This window comes from Elephas maximus, chromosome 4 (genome assembly GCF_024166365.1).
Source record: "Elephas maximus indicus isolate mEleMax1 chromosome 4, mEleMax1 primary haplotype, whole genome shotgun sequence".
In the NCBI taxonomy this organism is placed as follows: Eukaryota; Metazoa; Chordata; class Mammalia; order Proboscidea; family Elephantidae; genus Elephas; species Elephas maximus.
Window position 1 is genome coordinate 106,883,239 of NC_064822.1, and position 18,185 is coordinate 106,901,423.

The following is an 18,185-nucleotide window of genomic DNA, read 5'->3' on the forward strand; positions in this document are numbered from 1 at the left end:
AGTCAGACTGTCACATATAAGTTTATATACACCTTACTCCATACTCCCACTTGCTCTCCTCCTAATGAGTCAGCCCTTCCAGTCTCTCCTTCCGTGACAATTTTGCCAGCTTCCAACTCTCTCTATCCTCCCATCCCCCCTCCAGACAGGAGATGCCAACACAATCTCAAGTGTCCACCTGATATAATTAGCTCACTCTTCATCAGCATCTCTCTCCTACCCACTGTCCAGTCTTCCATCCATACTTTTTGATGAACTTTGGTTTTGTTTCAGAGACTACGCTCTTTCATACCTCTCCCTGCGAGCTTGTATTGGACTGTGGACCGCCTTCCTGTGTATTGTCCTTGTGGCAACTGATGCCAGTTCCCTTGTCTGCTACATTACCCGCTTCACCGAAGAAGCATTTGCTTCCCTGATTTGCATTATTTTCATCTATGAAGCCATAGAAAAGCTGATTCACCTGGCAGAGACCTACCCTATCCACATGCACAGCCAGCTGGACCACCTTAGCCTCTATTAGTAAGTGTGCTTTCTGCTTTTTTTTAATGAGCAAAGGACCTGTGTTTAATGGTTGATGTAGTGTTCCAGGCAGTGCCTGTAGCTTCTGTTAAGGAATTTGGCTGTCTGGGAAACAGAGCTTAGACATAGATGAGGAGACTTGGAGTTCTGCCAGAGAAGAACAATAAAAAATGATGACGGAGAGGGTAGACTAAGAGCAAAACCCAGAGAGACTCAAGAAATGGTTTCCAGAGCATGTCTTGATTCCAGGCCTTGAAAGAAAAATAGGCTGCAAATGTAGCGGGAAGAATTTGAGTTAGCTATTAGGAAGAACTTTTTTGTTACAAGGACTCGTAAGACCCTGGACCATGTTCTCGTGAGCGAGTGACTCTTTCTCTGAAAGTATGTATAGGCAATTCTTAGAAATCATTAGGTAGAGATATATTAGTAATTCCTTGAAGATTCAGGGGCCTCTTACTCTGTATCATAAAGGTCTAGAAACCTATTTACTTACTACATTTCAATTCAAGAGATTGTGTTTTCTTCATGTGTTCAATGTAGCTTGGATCAGCTGGAAAGGAAAACCAATATCTGGCTAGGTTTTTAAACATCTTGAAGACTCTGGTCCTATGAATCATTTCTCTTCTAGAGCAGTATTCTCCAAATTATCACTAATGGTCCTCTTCCCTTAGCTCTGAACATCAAGTTCAGTCCTTTCTGGCTGTACAGTTCTGATGTAGAGGGTCTGGGTGGGAAGCGAATAATTTCAATCTGAATCTGCCTAAGAAGAGAGAGCACACACCCTGGAGGCATCTGCCAATTAGCCACAAATACACTGTTATCTATTCTAGTTATTCATTCATTAACCATTTTAAAATGAGAATGAAGAGAAAAAAATTATTAGACTTTTAAAAATTATTTTACTACAAAAGAAAAACCATTAGGGAGCATAATCTTCGAAGCCTAGTAGATAGCTAATCAGTACTGGAATCTCGATTTCTGTAAGGTTCATTCTTTGGTTTCTTTTTATCATTCATTTATTCATTTAACAAATATTTATTGAGTGCTTATTATGTGACAAACACTGTGTTAGACTCTGGAAGCATCGTGGTGAGCATGACAGACAAAAGATCTACCTTCATGAAGCTTATATTTTAGTAGGAGCAGACAGATAAAAGTGACTACCCCTGGATTAAATAGACTTTGGGTATTGATACTGTAATTCTTCCTTAATAAAGCTCAAAGTGGTGTTTTTCATAGTTGCATTTCACTGTTGGTTCATATAGTGCTGATGTGAAGCCAAATTCCTCAACTCTAAATGATTTTCTTTTAATATGTGTGGAATTGATTTCTTAAACCTAAAATGTAGGACTTTAAATCCTTCCCTGTTACTTTTCATTTTGTTGGTTTCCTCCTATTATTCTAACTCATTGAGATTATTTTGAATCTTAGTAGTGTCATGCTGGAAACCCTGCTGTCATAGTGGTTAAGTGCTACGGCTGCGAACCAAAGGGTCAGCAGTTCGAATCCGCCAGGCGCTCCTTGGAAACTCTATGGGGCAGTTCTACTCTGTCCTATAGGGTTGCTATGAGTCGGAATCGACTCGACGGCACTGGGTTTGGTTTTGTTAGTTTAGTGTCATGCTACCTCTTAGAAGGTACGATCATTAAATTAAATTTGCAGATGAAACAAAGTGGTCAGGGATGGCCATGTCAGTTGATCATACTGGTAGGCAGAGAACATGCTGGGACTGAGAGGCAACATGGTGGTCAGTGGGACAGAAGAAGTAAGTTTGGTCTGGATGAGAAGGCTAGGGGAAGCTAACATAGCTGCCAGGTCTGGTTCCAACAAAAGCAGCCTGGAAATGTCCAAGGTCGTGAGATGAGGTATCGCAGGGGACAGTGCAGTGTCAAAAAGAGCTTGCATCATAATTCCAGGAGACTCTAATTTTCAGAGCAGAAACATGGTAGGGATTGTAGAGAGCAAGCTATTGAGTCTTGGAGAAAGCTGTTGAGAACTTAGTTGGGGTCAGGTTCTCCTTGCTATGTTGATTTATTTTTATGGGAAGGGACTATGGTAAGCAAAGGAACTACCCAGGGATCATTCTGGGCACATCAGATGCCAAGCTTGGTTGTCAGCACAGTTTAACCCTAGACCTATGCACTGATTTGTGTCTATCTTTAGTAATGACTGACTAAAAAATTGGAGTGTAGTTGGACCTACAGATGAACCTTAACCAATAGGACCAACCTCAGGGTCTGAAGTAGGCAAAGGCAGGACAAACAACTCAGGCTCTGACAGAGTCTTTAGCCTAATCATGGATAAAATCGTCTAATATTTGGTTGCTTTCTTCAGGAATGTTTCTTCTTTTCCCCTCAGCTGCAGGTGTACTCTCCCAGAGAATCCAAACAATCACACTCTACAGTTCTGGAAGGACCATGACATTGTGGCAACACACATCAGTTGGGCTAACCTGACTGTTAGTGTAAGTCTGGGAGCTGTCAGATGCCCTAGCATCGTGATCATCAGGTTTGAGAAGAACTTCTAAGTGGAAGCAGGGTAGCTCTTTGGCAAGCTCTGGTGTTTTCGGAAGTAAAGCTTATTATTATTATTTTTTTTAGTATTAATTCTTACAGACTATCTTTTCCCTTTCCAAAGTTTTCTTGCATATAAAAGGAAAATAAGATAACCCCTCTGTTATCTCCCACATATACCCTGCCTGGGGGTCCTGCACTAAAGTTATGTGGGGATGATACCAGGCAGGGCAGGGGGCAGATCCAGGTTTGGAGGCCTCTTTAATAGAAACAATACAAAATTTCTGGGGCCCTTGCAGGGCCCTGAAAGTAGTGTTTTCTCAGGGCAGTTCTTGTTTCATTCTCGAAAGAGTATTAGGACCATAAATGGTCACCTGCTTGGAACCTGTACAAGCGAGAGCCCCACAGTTACATAGAGGTCAAGAGGGTGCTGCTGGCAGCCTGTATTCCCCAGCAATCATGGGATGATAGTGGGCGATGGAATCAGAAGATAGCAGCTATTTATTTCCTTGTGCCTGTCTTTAATCACCCAGAATGCTTGTTCCTCCAGGAATGCCAGGAGATGCATGGAGAGTTCATGGGATCTGCATGTGGCCATCATGGACCCTATACTCCTGATGTGCTCTTTTGGTCCTGCATTCTCTTTTTTACCACCTTCATCCTCTCCAGCACCTTAAAGACGTTCAAGACGAGCCGCTATTTCCCAACCAGAGTAGGTAGCTTGTCTTGATTAACCCAAATCCACATTTAACCAGGGAGTGCTGAATGGGCATATGTTGCTTCTGTGTTTGAATCCTAATATAATAGAGCTTTTCTCAGACTCCATGCTGCTTGTTTGGTGGGTGGAGAGCTCCAGATGTCCTGAGGAGCCTCACTGTGGCTTTCTCTTCCGGTGTTTGTCAGCCTCTTTTATAGATGTGTAGCTTGGAATGAGGGGCTAAGGCTTAAAAGCTTTATCCCCCCATTTAGGAACATGGTATTTATTCAGGTTTTCTTTCACTCTTTTTTTAATTATTGTGGTAAATATATATGTAACAAAACATTTGACATTTCAGTAATCTTCGCATGCACGGTTCAATGACATTAGTTGTGTTCATCATCTTGTTCCACCATCACCTTTTCCTTAAAAGTCCTTTGATTTAAACTTTTTGAGTTTAAGGTGGCAGTAGTGTTCTTCAAAAGGTTTTAAGTCTCACTTCCAGAATACTGTTAAGTTTCATTTCCAGAATGCTGGCACACTTAGCATGCAATAGCTAGAGCTGGCTCTGGAATATGATAAATTGGGGTGATCAGCTTGGATACTTAAGGGACCTTAAAGTCTTCTCCCAGGGATAGCTCTTGCAAAAGCTTATGAAATCCCTAGTAACATTGACAGCAGCAGCCAACATGCTCATACATGACTAAAACTCATTCTTAGGCCTCAGTGAACCCACACAGTAGTTAAAGGGAGCACATATTCAATAAGTTCTGGGTCTTTATTTCCTACCTGGACAAAGAGTAAGTGACAGTTATGTACTGTTTGCTCAGGCCTGGGTTAAGTGCTACATGGGATACAAGGGAAGTTTAGGGCATGCTGTCTGCGACCAGGTAAGAAGGGAAAACACATGAAGCAATTAGATGCCATTTGAGAGAGTAGTAAATAGTTGGATGCCAAACTGGGAGGTAAATGCTGAAGCAATTCAGAGAAGAGAAGGGCCACTGGGCTCCAGGATGGTCAAGATGGGCTAGGAGAAGTTCAGAGAGTTTATGTAATATTCCAAGAAGAACTACCAAAACCTGGGAGGGGAGCTGGAAACCTCAGGTTTCAAAGGAAAACAGAGTCAGTTTAAGGTGTTAGTGCTTAAATCTAGCTAAGATATGTTTTGCTCTATCTCTGTTGGAAGTTCTGACTAAGGTAGGCACTGGGCATTTGGTGGGTACTGTATTTATTAAAGCTACACTAAACTATAAAGTGGTACAGTCATCTGAGGGCAAGTCTTAAACTGGATGGGAATCCCTAGCAAAATGGCGATATTAAAAAAATAATCAAAACTCAAAGAAATAGAAACATAAAGTTCATTCTGAGTAGTTGATCTGTATGCATGCAGGGAGGTCATTTTGTTACTAAAAACAATCGGCTGAAAGTAGACTACTTACAACTGTTAAAAATAAACCTTTGAATTAACTCAAGAAGTGATATGATATTTGATTATTTCATCATTAATAAACAATTTGCAAATTGGAGAAGCACAAGTCTCCTCACATGAAAGAATTGAAGAAAAAGAAGCACTCTTGAGGATTGGAGATTTTACAGAAACTTAAATATTTTTTTCTTAATAAATACAAGTTTCCAAGGTGACCAAGTACTTAATGGTTACTGATATAGCATTAAAAAGGAAACTCCTGAAGATTTGGCCCTGTACCCTTTTGTAGGTATGAAAAAAACTAGTGAATTCAAATTGAGGAAGCCCACCTTTTTTTTTTTTTTTTCATTAAATTATGAGATAATGGTTTTGTTATTGAGTACCCTTTTCTAGCCAAAAAGACAAATTTACAATGGTGCAGAGCAGTTTGCGGTGAAACAACTCAATACTTCTGCGGTTTGGGTCAGACTTTTTATAGTTAATTTTTGGCTTCATGGGTAAGAAAAACCCCTTAAGTCAAAGTAGGATGTATGTTGTTATTATTTTTGTCCTTTACTCTGATAAGTGTGAAGGAGAAAAATAAAGCAGGAAAGGGGTACGGGAAGTGATAGGGTAGAGGAAGATGACCAGTTTTTAATAGGGTCAACAGAGAAGACCTCACACTTGACACTTGAATGTCAAGGTGACACTTGAGTGACCCTAAAGGAGATAAGAAACCAAGAGGTTACCTAGAGGAAGAGCGTTCTAGCTAGAAGGATCACCAAATACAGAGGCTCTGAGGTGGGAGTGAGCCTGACATGTTTAAGAAACAAAAGGAGGCTTGTGTGGCTTGCACAGAGTGAAGGAGGAGGAAAAGAGTAGGAGCTGGGATCAGGAAGATGATAGACACCAGTTTATGTGGGTCTCATAGGCCACAGAAGGGCCTTTGGGTTTGAACTTAGTAAAATGAGGAACCATTTCAGGGTTTTGAGCAGAGGAATGACACGGTCTGACTTATGTTTATGTATTATCACTCCAGTGGCTGTATTCAAAGAAGACTGTACAGGACAAGGACAGAAGCAGGAGTAGGAGGCAGCTGCAGTTACCCAGGCGAGAGATGATGGTGGCTTTGACCAGGGTATGAAGAGTGGAGGTGGCGAGAAGTGTTCAGATTCAGTATATGTTCTGAAGGGCCAACAGGACTTGCAGATAGATTGGATGCTTTGTATTAGGGAGAAGAGGAGTTGATGGTGATGCCAAGATCTCATGTGGTGCAAATGGACATTGGCTGGTCTCAAAAAACCTTATTCCAAGTTTTTAGAACTAGAGCCTAAACTTAGACCTAGATGCCCCAAACAGAACTCTTCAGAGATTGGGGTGGGTTACATTAGAGTTTGTCAGAGTGTTCTTTTTCCTCCATTATATCTACACTTCATGGTCATTGATTTGGGTGTATTAATATATTCTTGTTTAAATATGCATATATTAATTCAACTATATAATTAAAGCATTATTCTGAGGATTTTGAAAACTTTTACAATCCTAAGTTCTTTTTTACCCTGTTAGTCCTACTAAAACATTTTCCAATTTTTTCTCTTGACAGGTACGCTCCATGGTGAGTGACTTTGCCGTTTTCCTCACTATCTTGACGATGGTGATTATTGATTTTTTGATTGGAGTCCCATCACCAAAGCTTCAAGTTCCTAGTGTGTTCAAGGTAAACAGATCTCACAGTGCTTGGTGTCCTCATGTAGTCTCATAGACTCTGATCCTAAGCTGATTTCAAAGGCCTTTCCATATCACAATCATGAGATTTTTTTTGTAGTCCTCCAAATGGCCCTTGTTATTTATGTCTTGCTATTCAGAAAAGCAAACTCTTCAGCCTTAGCTGAACATAGAACAGAAAAACTAAGGTGATTTAACTAATGGAAAGCATTATTTATTATCACTAATGCCACTTACTGTTTTAACATGTTAAGATTTAAAACAGTGGAATGTGTACGTTTATATAAATATATGCCAGACACTGTGGTAATGTGGGTCCTTAGAACAAGTCTGCGTTAATAGCACTTTCGGTGAGCATCAACTAGTTAAGAGCATTGGGAAGGATGAAAAAACTAAAGTTCTCAGTCCCTTCCTTCAAGGATCTTGTCATTGCTGAGGGAAATGGAACTAAGAGGGGCTTCAGGAAGAGTAATCTCTTTAACCTGATTTCATTCTTTGTTTATATACCTCCACATAATCTATGGTATTTTTCAAAAAACCTACACTAAAAGTAAAATAAACAATCAGTAAATAGAAACTCTAAATCTACTTCAGTTTTGGGGCATGAATTGAGTAAAGAGAAAAGATGGGAAAGTTGAGCTCAGTTCCATAGATCCCCACAGAGATTTGAAGAGCAGAGGAGAGAAAACTGGGCATACTCAGTGATGCTGCCACCCATTGCCGTTGAGTAGATTCCGACTTATAGTGACCTATAGGACAGAGTAGAACTGCCCCATACAGTTTCCACCTGCCAACCTTTTGGTTAGCAGCCCTAGCTCTTAACCACTATGCTACCAGGGTTTCCTTGGTGATGCTGGGAATCATAAAATAAGAGGTTGAGGAGGCCGGGGAGAAGGCAGATGGAATAAAGGCCGTCCCTGACTTGTAAATACCCCATACACACAACCTTTGGCTTCCCTTTCTCTTTTTTCCCTCTCTTCCTGTAGCAGTCCTAGTTAAAAATATCTTTTTCCATATTGCCTGAAAAATTTACATTTTATTTTACTGAATTTGCTAAAATGTTACCACTTAGAAATTTATGAGTTAACAAACACCCTCTTTAAAAATATAATACCTCTGAGAATATGTCTTTCTCACCTTTGTGTGAATGAGGACAATCAGCTTTCTAATACCTAGCTGAGGTCACCCCTGCAGAAAGAATGGATTTTTTTGTAAAAACAGGTAATTTGGGAGGAATAAGCAGTCCTTGGGGAGGTATCCTGTTGGGTAGGCTTAAGATAGTCAGAAGGACTGAGTTCTGAGACATCTGGAAGGAGGCATCTGGGAGATAGGAAAGAGGTAAGAAAGAGAAATGGGAGAATGTCAGAGAAAACATTGCTCATGACAGGTCCAGCTTTCAGGAAGCAGAAAAGAAATTTTCTTTCTTCTTGCCTTTCCTATTAATACCACATGGGCCCTCAGCTCCCAAGACTCAATCTGAAAGCTAGTATTATTACTAATGGGTTAAAGCTCCTTGTTTAATAAGTTTTTTATGTTGGCCTAAATGTTTAACTACCTTTTAAAACATTGTTACTAAGGAAACAGATTCTGTACACTTTTAGAAAATAACCCCTCATGATATGATACCTGGCAGTATTATTGAAAAGTCTTGAATCCTGGAGTCATGACTGATATGGAACCAAATGCTTTAGGCATAAAAGTCTTTGCTTTGTTTGCTGAGTTTTGGTCAATTCTGGCAATTCGTATCACTGGCCTTTTATCTTCCTGGACTGTAGGGTGAACTTCTCTTAACCAGAGTACCTGGGGGGTTCTCAGAAACTAGGAGAGTTCAGGTATGTCATGAACACCCTGAACTGTAGTCTGGCAGGAGCATTTGAGAGGGTCCTAGATCAAACAAGTCCCCAAGTTCAGCAGTCTTGGACCCCTCTCTGAAGTCTCTGGTGCCTGGGCCCCTGTATTCACTGCTGATAGAAGGCTCCTGGACCAATTCAATCTAAGCCCAGAGATTCTATGCAACTGGCTCCATTTTGCCTTCATCTGTGCTATAGACACACATTGTATGACTTCTGGAGGAGAGTAGTGAGGAGAATCGTCTAAGCTATTTATATTTGTCTTTGGAAGTCTTTAAAAAATTTTTAACAACAGATTTAGTTGTGAATTATATTTTTCTTGGGCTAATGTTGAGATAAAGTTGCTTTGTTGGTACCCTGGGGCTTAGGAAATAGGTGGAAGGAAGTGTAGGTATAATGAATATTCCACAGGAAGTTGATAATAGAGGATTGACTGTGTAAGGAGATTTGGAACAAAGTCATAGATTTTCTAAGAAATTTCTCTCTCTCTCTCTCTATATATTTAATATATTATTATATATTAAATATTATGTATACATTATGTATATATATAAACGATTCTCATTCAAGACTAAAAAGAAATGTGGATGTTGTGATTCAGTTTGATCTGTTTTTCCCTAATGTCTGTAGTTAATTTAAAATACAAAAAGCCTTGTTTGTTTTGTTTGTTTCCCATAGCCAACAAGGGATGATCGGGGGTGGATTATTAGTCCTATTGGCCCCAATCCCTGGTGGACTGTGATAGCTGCTATTATCCCAGCTCTTCTCTGCACAATCTTAATATTTATGGATCAGCAGATCACAGCTGTCATCATTAACAGGAAGGAACACAAGCTCAAGGTAATAAGAGGTTCTGACCTAGAAGGACCAATGGCAGCCTGTTACATTTTTTTGATTTCAGGGTAAGCCCATCTGGACCAGGAATTGTAGCACCTGGATAAAAGTAGCCATGGAAGGGGGGTCATAAGAAGTTTCCACTCCCTCCATTAATGACAAAGATCGGTTTGGGGATGAGACTAGAGCAGAGCATAGCAGAATGATGTGGAAAAAAAAAGCTTGGACTCCATTACTCTGTCCTCAAACCTGTGGGGAAGGTGGGTGAGCAGAATTCCTGGTGATCCCTATATAGATACATGCTCTGGGTTAGAAAGCTGGACAACTTGTTTTCTTTAGGTTTAAGTCAGGGTCTAGGCCACTGTCATCTAGAGGCAACTGTCTTCCCATTGGTATCCATTACTGGGGTTTCCAGATTGAATTTTTAGAACAAGGACCCTAGAGTCAAACCAAACCAAACCTACTGCTGTCAAGTAGATTCCAACTCATAGCGACCCCATACAGCAGAGTTCTAATTGCCTCACAGGGTTTCCAAGGCTGTAAATCTTTACAGAAGCGGACTGCCACATCTTTCTCCTGCTGAGTGGCTGGTGGGTTCTAACTGCCAACCTTTTGGTTAGCAGCAAAGCACTTTAACCACTGCACCACCAGGGCTCCCTGGATCCTAGAGGGGTAGGGTTAATTCCAGTATATTTATTAGCGAGAGACTTTATGCCTTCCATCTCTATTCTTTCCTTTACTCAAGATAGGCAACATCTAAACCTGGCAATGATTCTAAGAACCCAATAAAGAACTTATCCCCAACTCCTATAGTGTCTATTATCTAGAGTGGTCCAGATGTGGCTTGAACTCTGGCTACTCTGCCAGAGAAGGGTGGATCTTTGGGCACGTAAGATCAGGGTGAGATCCGAGGACACTTGGATAAAGAATGGATATTAGTGTGTAAAGGACCGACTAAGGTATTCCCTTTTCTTCCCTGTCCTCTCCTAACCAGGAGGGGCTACAAGACTCCTTTGGGATCCCTGGACCCCTTTCTTCTTACCCATTAACCTCTCTCTGTGTTGGACCTGAAACCCTTAGCTCACTGTTCTGTGGCCCACTGCAGCCTGCCCACTGCTGGTGACAGAGACTCTGTTTCCCCACAGAAAGGCTGTGGCTACCACCTGGACCTGCTGATGGTAGCCATCATGCTGGGTGTCTGCTCCATCATGGGTCTTCCCTGGTTCGTCGCTGCAACTGTCCTGTCCATCACACATGTGAATAGCCTCAAGCTGGAATCTGAGTGCTCTGCTCCAGGAGAACAGCCCAAGTTCTTGGGCATCCGAGAGCAGAGAGTGACAGGCCTTATGATCTTTGTGCTGATGGGTTGCTCAGTCTTCATGACGACTGTACTAAAGGTAATCATTAATTCACTTGTTCAGCAAATATCAAGTGCCTGATTTATGCCAGGCAGTCTGCAATATGATAGGAATACAATGGTACACCAAACAGGCACACGCATAAACCCCTGCCTTCAAAGAGCTTATTCTAGTGTGGCAAGACAAATAATATGTAGTTAAAAAAAAAAAAAAGTTAATTATAGAATGTGATAAATTAAAGGAAATCTATAGTGCTCTATGGTACTATAGATAACCAAAACCAAACTAGTTGACATCAAGTCAATTCCAACTCATGGTGACCCAACGTGTTTCCGAGTAGAACTGTGCTCCATAGGGTTTTCAAGGCCATGAATTTTTGGAAGCAGATCGACAAGACGGTCTTCCGAGGTGCCTCTGGGTGGGTTTGAACTGCCAATCTTTCAGTTAGTAGTTAAGCACTTAACCATTTGTACCACCCAGGGGCGCTACCTATAGATAATAAAGGGTGTTATTCTAGTTAGTGTGGTCAGAGGAGGCCTCTCTGAGGAGATGACATTTCAGAAGATATGGAACCAGCCATGCTATGGATGGTGGCTGAGGGCACAGAGGAAGGGAAGAAAGGCAATTTAGTCAGGCCCCGAGGTGGGAAGGAGTGCGATGTGGAAATACAAGGGCCATAGGTTCAAGGGTGTTGAGTTAGGGCAAGAGCACAGTGAGATGAGGTTGGAAAGTGGGCCGGGGTGGATCATGCAAGGCCTTGTCCACCATGGTAAAGGTTAACAGGAAAGGAACATGATCCAGTTAGTATTTTAAAAGATCACTCTGGCTGTTGTCTAGAGTACAAGTTTTTAGGATTGGGGAAGAATAGAAGCAGGGAGACCAATTAGGCTATTACAGGTGAGAGACGATAAGAATTGGATAAGGAAAGTGGTGGAAGTAGGAATTAATAAAAAGGCATGGCTTCTATATATCTTGCAGGCAGAGCCAAAGGTCTTGCTGGTTAACTGGATGTGGAGTAGGGAGAGGGAAACAGAAAAATCAAAGATACCTACTAAGTTTCTTACTTGACCATCTGGGTAGAGTGTAATGCATACATTAAGAGGGAGAAGACTGCATAAAGGAAGAAGCGATTTTGTGAGGGGTGGGGCTTGACTGGATTATCAGTGAGATGTCAGGAGGCATCTGAGTAAAGATGGTACAGGAAGGTTCTGGACTAAAGGTGTAAATTTGAGAGTCAACAGCATATAGGTAGTATTGAAAGCCAAGGGAATAGATGAGATTATGCAAGGAGAAGGGTGGATATAAAAGAGAAATATAAAGGAGAAGAGGAATCAGAAGACAAGAGTCTGAGGAGCTCCAATACTTAGAGGTTGGATAGAGAAGATTCAGAAGGAGTTGACAGAGATAAGAGGGAGAGGAAGAGGGTGTGGTATCAGGAAGTTAAAAGAGGGGAGTTGTTTCAAGGAGTTGCCACTGGATTTGGCAACACGGAAATTTAACTTGGAATGACGGTGCAGAAGCCAGATTACAGGGGGCTGAAGAGTGAATAGGAGATGAGGAAGTAAGGGGAATGTGTGAGCAGAAAAAGGAACAGAAAAAGGAGCAGTGGCTGGCATGAGATGTGGGAGTTTTGTTTGTTTTTTTTTTGAAAGATGGCAGATACCTTGAACATGAGAAAATTGCTATTTTTTTGTAAGTATAAGGCCTGCACCTGAGAAAAAGGGGTGAAAAGGAAACTTCTTTAGCTGTATTTCTAAGCCCCAACCATTCTGGAGCATGTTCTCCTCTCTCCTCTTTTTGGCCTGCACTGCAAGTGGTCTTCGTGGGCAAGAGGAATGGTAATTGAAAGGGATGGTAAACATTCTTGAACCATCTTCCTGTCCCCATACTTTATACTTAACCTTGCCACCTCTCTTCATAGCCCACAGCCCCACTGCCACTCCCATCCTTGGTCTTGGTGCCAGCTGGGGGAAACCAAAGGTTATTGCTCCTCCAGAAGTGTGATCACAAAAGCATGGTGGTAGGGTATTGCCTGGCCTTTTTGCAACCATCTCAGGAGGACTCTTTTAGGACACCATTCCATAGTTCTACAAACGAGATTTTTAATTGAGAGGCCTACTCACTCTAGAGCTGGACCAACATAAAATCCAGTGGGGATTTTCTAATTCTGAGATGAATTATGTTTGGGAATTTTTTTTTCCTAGTTACCTTTTTATTTACAGTCAACAGAAATTGCTTTAACGCTGTTACAACATTAAGAGAAACTAACAGAAACACTCAAGAAAGCACCGTGATATCACCGTCCCAATGTCACCAGCTTTCATTTGTCTGCGTTCCTGTCCAAGTTGTTCAGAACTACATACACAGGCACCTACTGGCTCTACCATTTCCATGGTGCATGCTAGGCAGGTTCTAGAGCTGCTCTGCCTGTGTTTCATTTGTAAAAGGGTTTATAATTAAGAGGCACAGGACTCCTTTGTGAAGGCTTACTGCCCTAATATATGTAAACTTCTAATCATGGTGCCTAGCATGTGTAGGCACTCAACAGATATGTTCTTTCTACCTCCCCTCACTCACGGGAACTTCTGCTATTCTGTTTGGGAATATTCTTTAGCCCCAGAAAAAAAGCAAGTCAAGTTTGGTCTTCAGTTCTGAGACTTTCCTTGCCTTGATTCTCTGGCCTCGTTTCCCTGCTTCCTGGTGCTTCTCTGAAGATTACATAGGTTGATAGATGTGAAAGTGCTTGGCAAAATTATATTCAAGTGCTGCATACATATCCAAGTGCAATATAATAATATTAACATTATTAATATATCCCCCCAAATTATTCCCTGTCTGACGAGATACCTTCCTACTCCTACTTCCTACTCAGTAAACGGGGAAACTTTTTTAGTCTATTTTAAAATACATCAAATCCTTGGAGAGATGCTTGTGTGATTAAAAAAGATTAAAAAGGTATCAGTTCTGTAAAAGAGAGGCGTGTATCTGTGTGTGTGTGTCTGCCCATTCCCATGTAAGGAAAAGAGTCAGAGGGGGTAAGATGTTAGGCCTATGATTTAACCAGGTCCAGGTTACACTTTTCAGTGTGATTATCTTGGAATGAAATGATTTTTATCATTGTCAACTTCTGCTTTTGCTTCTAGTCCTAAGTCATGCAAAGGCAACAGAAACTAATGCATTTATGTAGCAATTTTGTGACTTTGTTTCTTTCTTGAAGATTTAAAGTTTTATATTGTCTTAAGTATGCAATGCATAATATAAAATTTAATTCCCAATTCTTCTGTCCTTCTGTCTCCAGTTTATTCCGATGCCAGTACTCTATGGAGTTTTCCTCTATATGGGAGTCTCTTCACTACAGGGAATTCAGGTATCGCACGATTCAGCAAGGGCAGTGTCTTCTCACTGTCAGCTAACTTGTCCTGGCTAGGGAAGAATGGCTACCCAAGGGAAGCACAAACCAATTCTTTAGAAACTATTTCCTGGCCTTGCTGGTTTGCTATTTTATACATTTCTTTGAATATGGGCAAAATAAAGTCACGTTGGCATGAGGGTACAGAGACTCCCAGGGTGGTCTGGCTTGATGATATGGTTCCAATCATTAATTACTCAACAGATAATTATTAGCACTTAGGAAACTCTTGAGCCGCCCTTTGACATCTTTTATTCCACTCTTTTACTTCATCATCTCTTCCTTTTGCTTTAGCTACTTGACGTTCAAGAGCAACTTTCAGAGTTTCTTCTGATATCCATTTTGGTCTTTTCTTTCTCTCCTGTCTTTTTAATGATCTCTTGCTTTCTTCATGTATGATGTCCTTCCACAACTTGTCTGGTCTTCGGTCATTAGTGTTCAATGCATCAAATCTATTCTTGAGATGGTCTCTAAATTCAGGCCAGATATGCTTAAGGTTCCACTTTCGCTCTCATGGACTTGTTCTAATTTTCTTCAGTTTCAGTTTGAACTTGCATATGAGCAACTGATGATTTGTTCTGCAGTCAGCCCCTAACCTTGTTCTGACTGATGATATTGAGCTTTTCCATCATCTCTTTCCGTAGATGTAGTCAGTTTGATTGCTGTGTGTTCCATCTGGTGAGGCCCATGTGTATAGTCACTGTTTATGTTGGTGAAAAAGGTATTTCTGATGAAGAAGTCATTGGTCTTGCAAAATTCAATTATTTGATATCTGGCATCGTTTCTATCACCAAGGCCATATTTTCCAACTACCAATCCTTCTTCTTTGTCTCCAACTTTCACATTCCAATCATCAGTAATTACCAATACAACCTGATTGCATGTTTGATCAATTTCAGACTGCAGAAGTTGGTAAAAATCTTTAATTTCTTCATCTTTGGCCTTAGTGATTGGTGTGTAAATTTGAATACTAGTTGTATTAATTGGTCTTCCTTGTAGGCATGTAGATATTTTCCTATCACTGACAGCATTGTACTTCAGGATAGATCTTGAAATGTTTTTTCTGATGATGAACACAACACCATTCCTCTTTAATTTCTCATTCCTGGCATAGCAGACCATATGATTGTCTGATTCAAAATGGCCAATTCCAGTTCATTTCAGCTCACTAATGCCTAGGATATTGATGTTTATTTGTTCCATTTCATTTTTGATGATTTCCTATTTTCCTAGATTCATACTACATACATTTCATGTTCCTATTATTAATGGATGTTTGCAGCTGTTTCTTCTCATTTTGAGTTGTGCCACATCAGCAAATGAAGGTCCCAAAAGCTTGACTCCATTAATGTCATTAAGGTCAGCTCTACTTTGGGAAGGCAGCTCTTGCCCAGTCGTCTTTTGAATTCCTTCCAGTCTCAGGGGCTTATCTTCTGGCACTATATCAGACAATGTTCTGCTGCTATTCATGAAGTTTTCACTGGCTAATTCTTTTCAGAAGTAGACCACAGGGCACTTCTTCCTAGTCTGTCTTAGTCTGGAAGCTCAACTGAAACCTGTCTGCCATGGGCGACCCTGCTGTTATTTGAATACTGGGGGCATAGCTTCCAGCATCACAGCAACATGCAAGCTTCTACAGTACGACAAACTGACAGTATTATAGTGACATGTGCAAAGACCTGGAGTTAGAAAACCAAAAGGGAAGAATGCGCTCGGCATTTCTCAGTCTGAAAAACTGACCAAAAAATTCAAGCGAAAGTTGCAATATTGAAGGATTCTATGGGGAAAATATTAAGTGATGCAGGAAGCATTAAAAGAAGATGGAAGGAATACACAGAATCACTATACCAAAAAGGATTGGTTGACGTTCAACCTTTTCAGGAGTTAACATATGATCAGGAACCAATCGTTCTAAAGGAAGAAGTCCAGGCTGCATTAAAGGCACTGTCAAAAAACAAAGCTCCAGAAATTGAAGAAATACCAATTGAGATGTTTCAAGAAATGGGTGCAGCACTGGAAGTGCTTGCTCATCTATGCCAAGAAATTTGGAGGACAGCTACCTGGCCAACTAACTGGAAGAGATCTGTATTTATGCCTGTTCTCATGAAAGGTGATCTAACCAAATGCGGAAATTATTGAACAATATCATTAATATCAGAAACCCCAGTGGCATAGTGGTTAAGTGCTACAGCTGCTAACCAAGTGGTCCGTAGTTCGAATCCACCAGGTGCTCCTTGGAAACTCTATGGGGCAGTTCTACTCTGTCTTATAGGGTCGCTATGAGTTGGAATTGACTCAACGGCAGTGGGTTTGGTTTGGTTTTTGAGTTTTATCATTAATATCACACACAAGTAAAATTTTGCCGAAGATCATTCAAAAAGAGCTTCAGGAGTATATCAACAGGGAATTCCCAGAAATTCAAGCGGGATTCAGAAGGGGATGTGGGACCGGGAATATCATTGCTCATGTCAGATGGATCCTGGCTGAAAGCAGAGAATACCAGAAAGATGTTTACCTGTGTTTTATTCACTGTGCAAAGGCATTTGACCTTGTGGATCATAATAAGTTATGGATAACATTGTGAATAATGGGAATGCCAGAAAACTTAATTGTGCTCATGAGGAACCTGTACATAGGTCAAGAGACAGTTGTTTGAATAGAACAAGGGGATACTGTGTGGTTTAAAGTCAGGAAAGGTGTGTGTCATGGTTGTATCTTTTCACCATACTTATTCAATCTGTATGCTGAAAAAAAATCCAAGAAACTGGACTATATGAAGAAGAATAGAGCTTTAGGATTGAAGACTCATTAACAACCTGCAATATGCAGATGATATAACCTTGCTTGCTGAAAGTGAAGAGGACTTGAAGCACTTACTGATGAAGATCAAAGACTACAGCCTTCAGTATGAAGTACACCTCAACATGAGAACAAAAGTCCTCACAACTGGACCAATAAGCCACATTATGATAAATGGAGAAAAAATTGAAGTTATCAAGGATTTCATTTTACTTGAAACCACAATCAACACTCATGGAAGCAGCAATCAAGAAATCAAAAGATGCATTGCATTGGGCAAATCTGCTACAAGAGACCTCTTTAAAGTGTTGAAAAGTGAAGACTTCCTCTTGAAAATTAAGGTGCACCTGACTCAAGCCATGGTGTTTTCAATCACCAAATATGCATGTGGAAGCTGGATGATGAATAAGGAAGACCAAGGAAGAATTGACGCCTCTGAATGGTGGTGTTGGTGAAGAATATTGAATATACCATGGACCGCCAAAAGAACAAACAAACCTGTCTTGGAAGAAGTACGACTAGAATGCTCCTTAGAAGCAAGGATGGCAAGACTACATCTCACATACTTTGGACGTGTTATCAGCAGGGATTAGTCCCTGGGGAAGGACAGGGCCAGCGAAAGTAGAGGGCCAGCGAAAAAGAGGAAGACCCTGAATGAAATGGATTGACACAGTGGCTGCAACAATGGGCTCAAGGATAGCAGTGATTGTGAGGATGGCACAGGACCGGGCAGTATTTTGTTCTGTTGTACAGAGGGCCACTATGAGTTGGAATTGATTCTATGGCACCTAACAACAACAACAACAGGAAACTCAGTGCTTTGCTAGGTGCTGGTAAACTTGGATTTGAAAGGTTGCTCAAGAACCAAACTGGCTTCCTCCCCCACAAACGAGACAGTGCTAGTTGTAGTGCTAGGCTAGAGTGTGAGAGTGAGGGTTTAACTTTGGGGTGCGTTGGTAAAGAGACTGGAGGAGTAGTGGAATTTGCTCCAGGTAAGCAGATGTCACTTCCTGTCATACTCTACCTTTCCCCACTTATCAGCTCATCCCTCTTTCCGAGTCCCGTGAACAGAGAAA

At 41.0% G+C, this 18,185-nt stretch overlaps 1 protein-coding gene across 8 annotated transcripts in view; it reads left to right on the forward strand.

Moving 5' to 3' along the window:
- The window catches only part of SLC4A8 (solute carrier family 4 member 8), a 141,672-nt gene that overhangs the window by 109,998 nt on the left and 13,489 nt on the right, over window positions 1-18,185 (forward strand). For 7 of the 8 annotated variants that reach the window (XM_049883109.1, XM_049883111.1, XM_049883110.1 and 4 more), the window contains 7 exons: window positions 274-519; window positions 2,878-2,983; window positions 3,583-3,744; window positions 6,738-6,851; window positions 9,388-9,549; window positions 10,689-10,940; window positions 14,200-14,268. In XM_049883109.1, the coding sequence (XP_049739066.1) occupies window positions 274-519; window positions 2,878-2,983; window positions 3,583-3,744; window positions 6,738-6,851; window positions 9,388-9,549; window positions 10,689-10,940; window positions 14,200-14,268 (1,111 nt within the window). Of the gene's footprint in view, window positions 1-273; window positions 520-2,877; window positions 2,984-3,582; window positions 3,749-6,737; window positions 6,852-9,387; window positions 9,550-10,688; window positions 10,941-14,199; window positions 14,269-18,185 lie in introns of those variants that run through there. The other variant, XM_049883114.1, reaches the window with a different exon arrangement.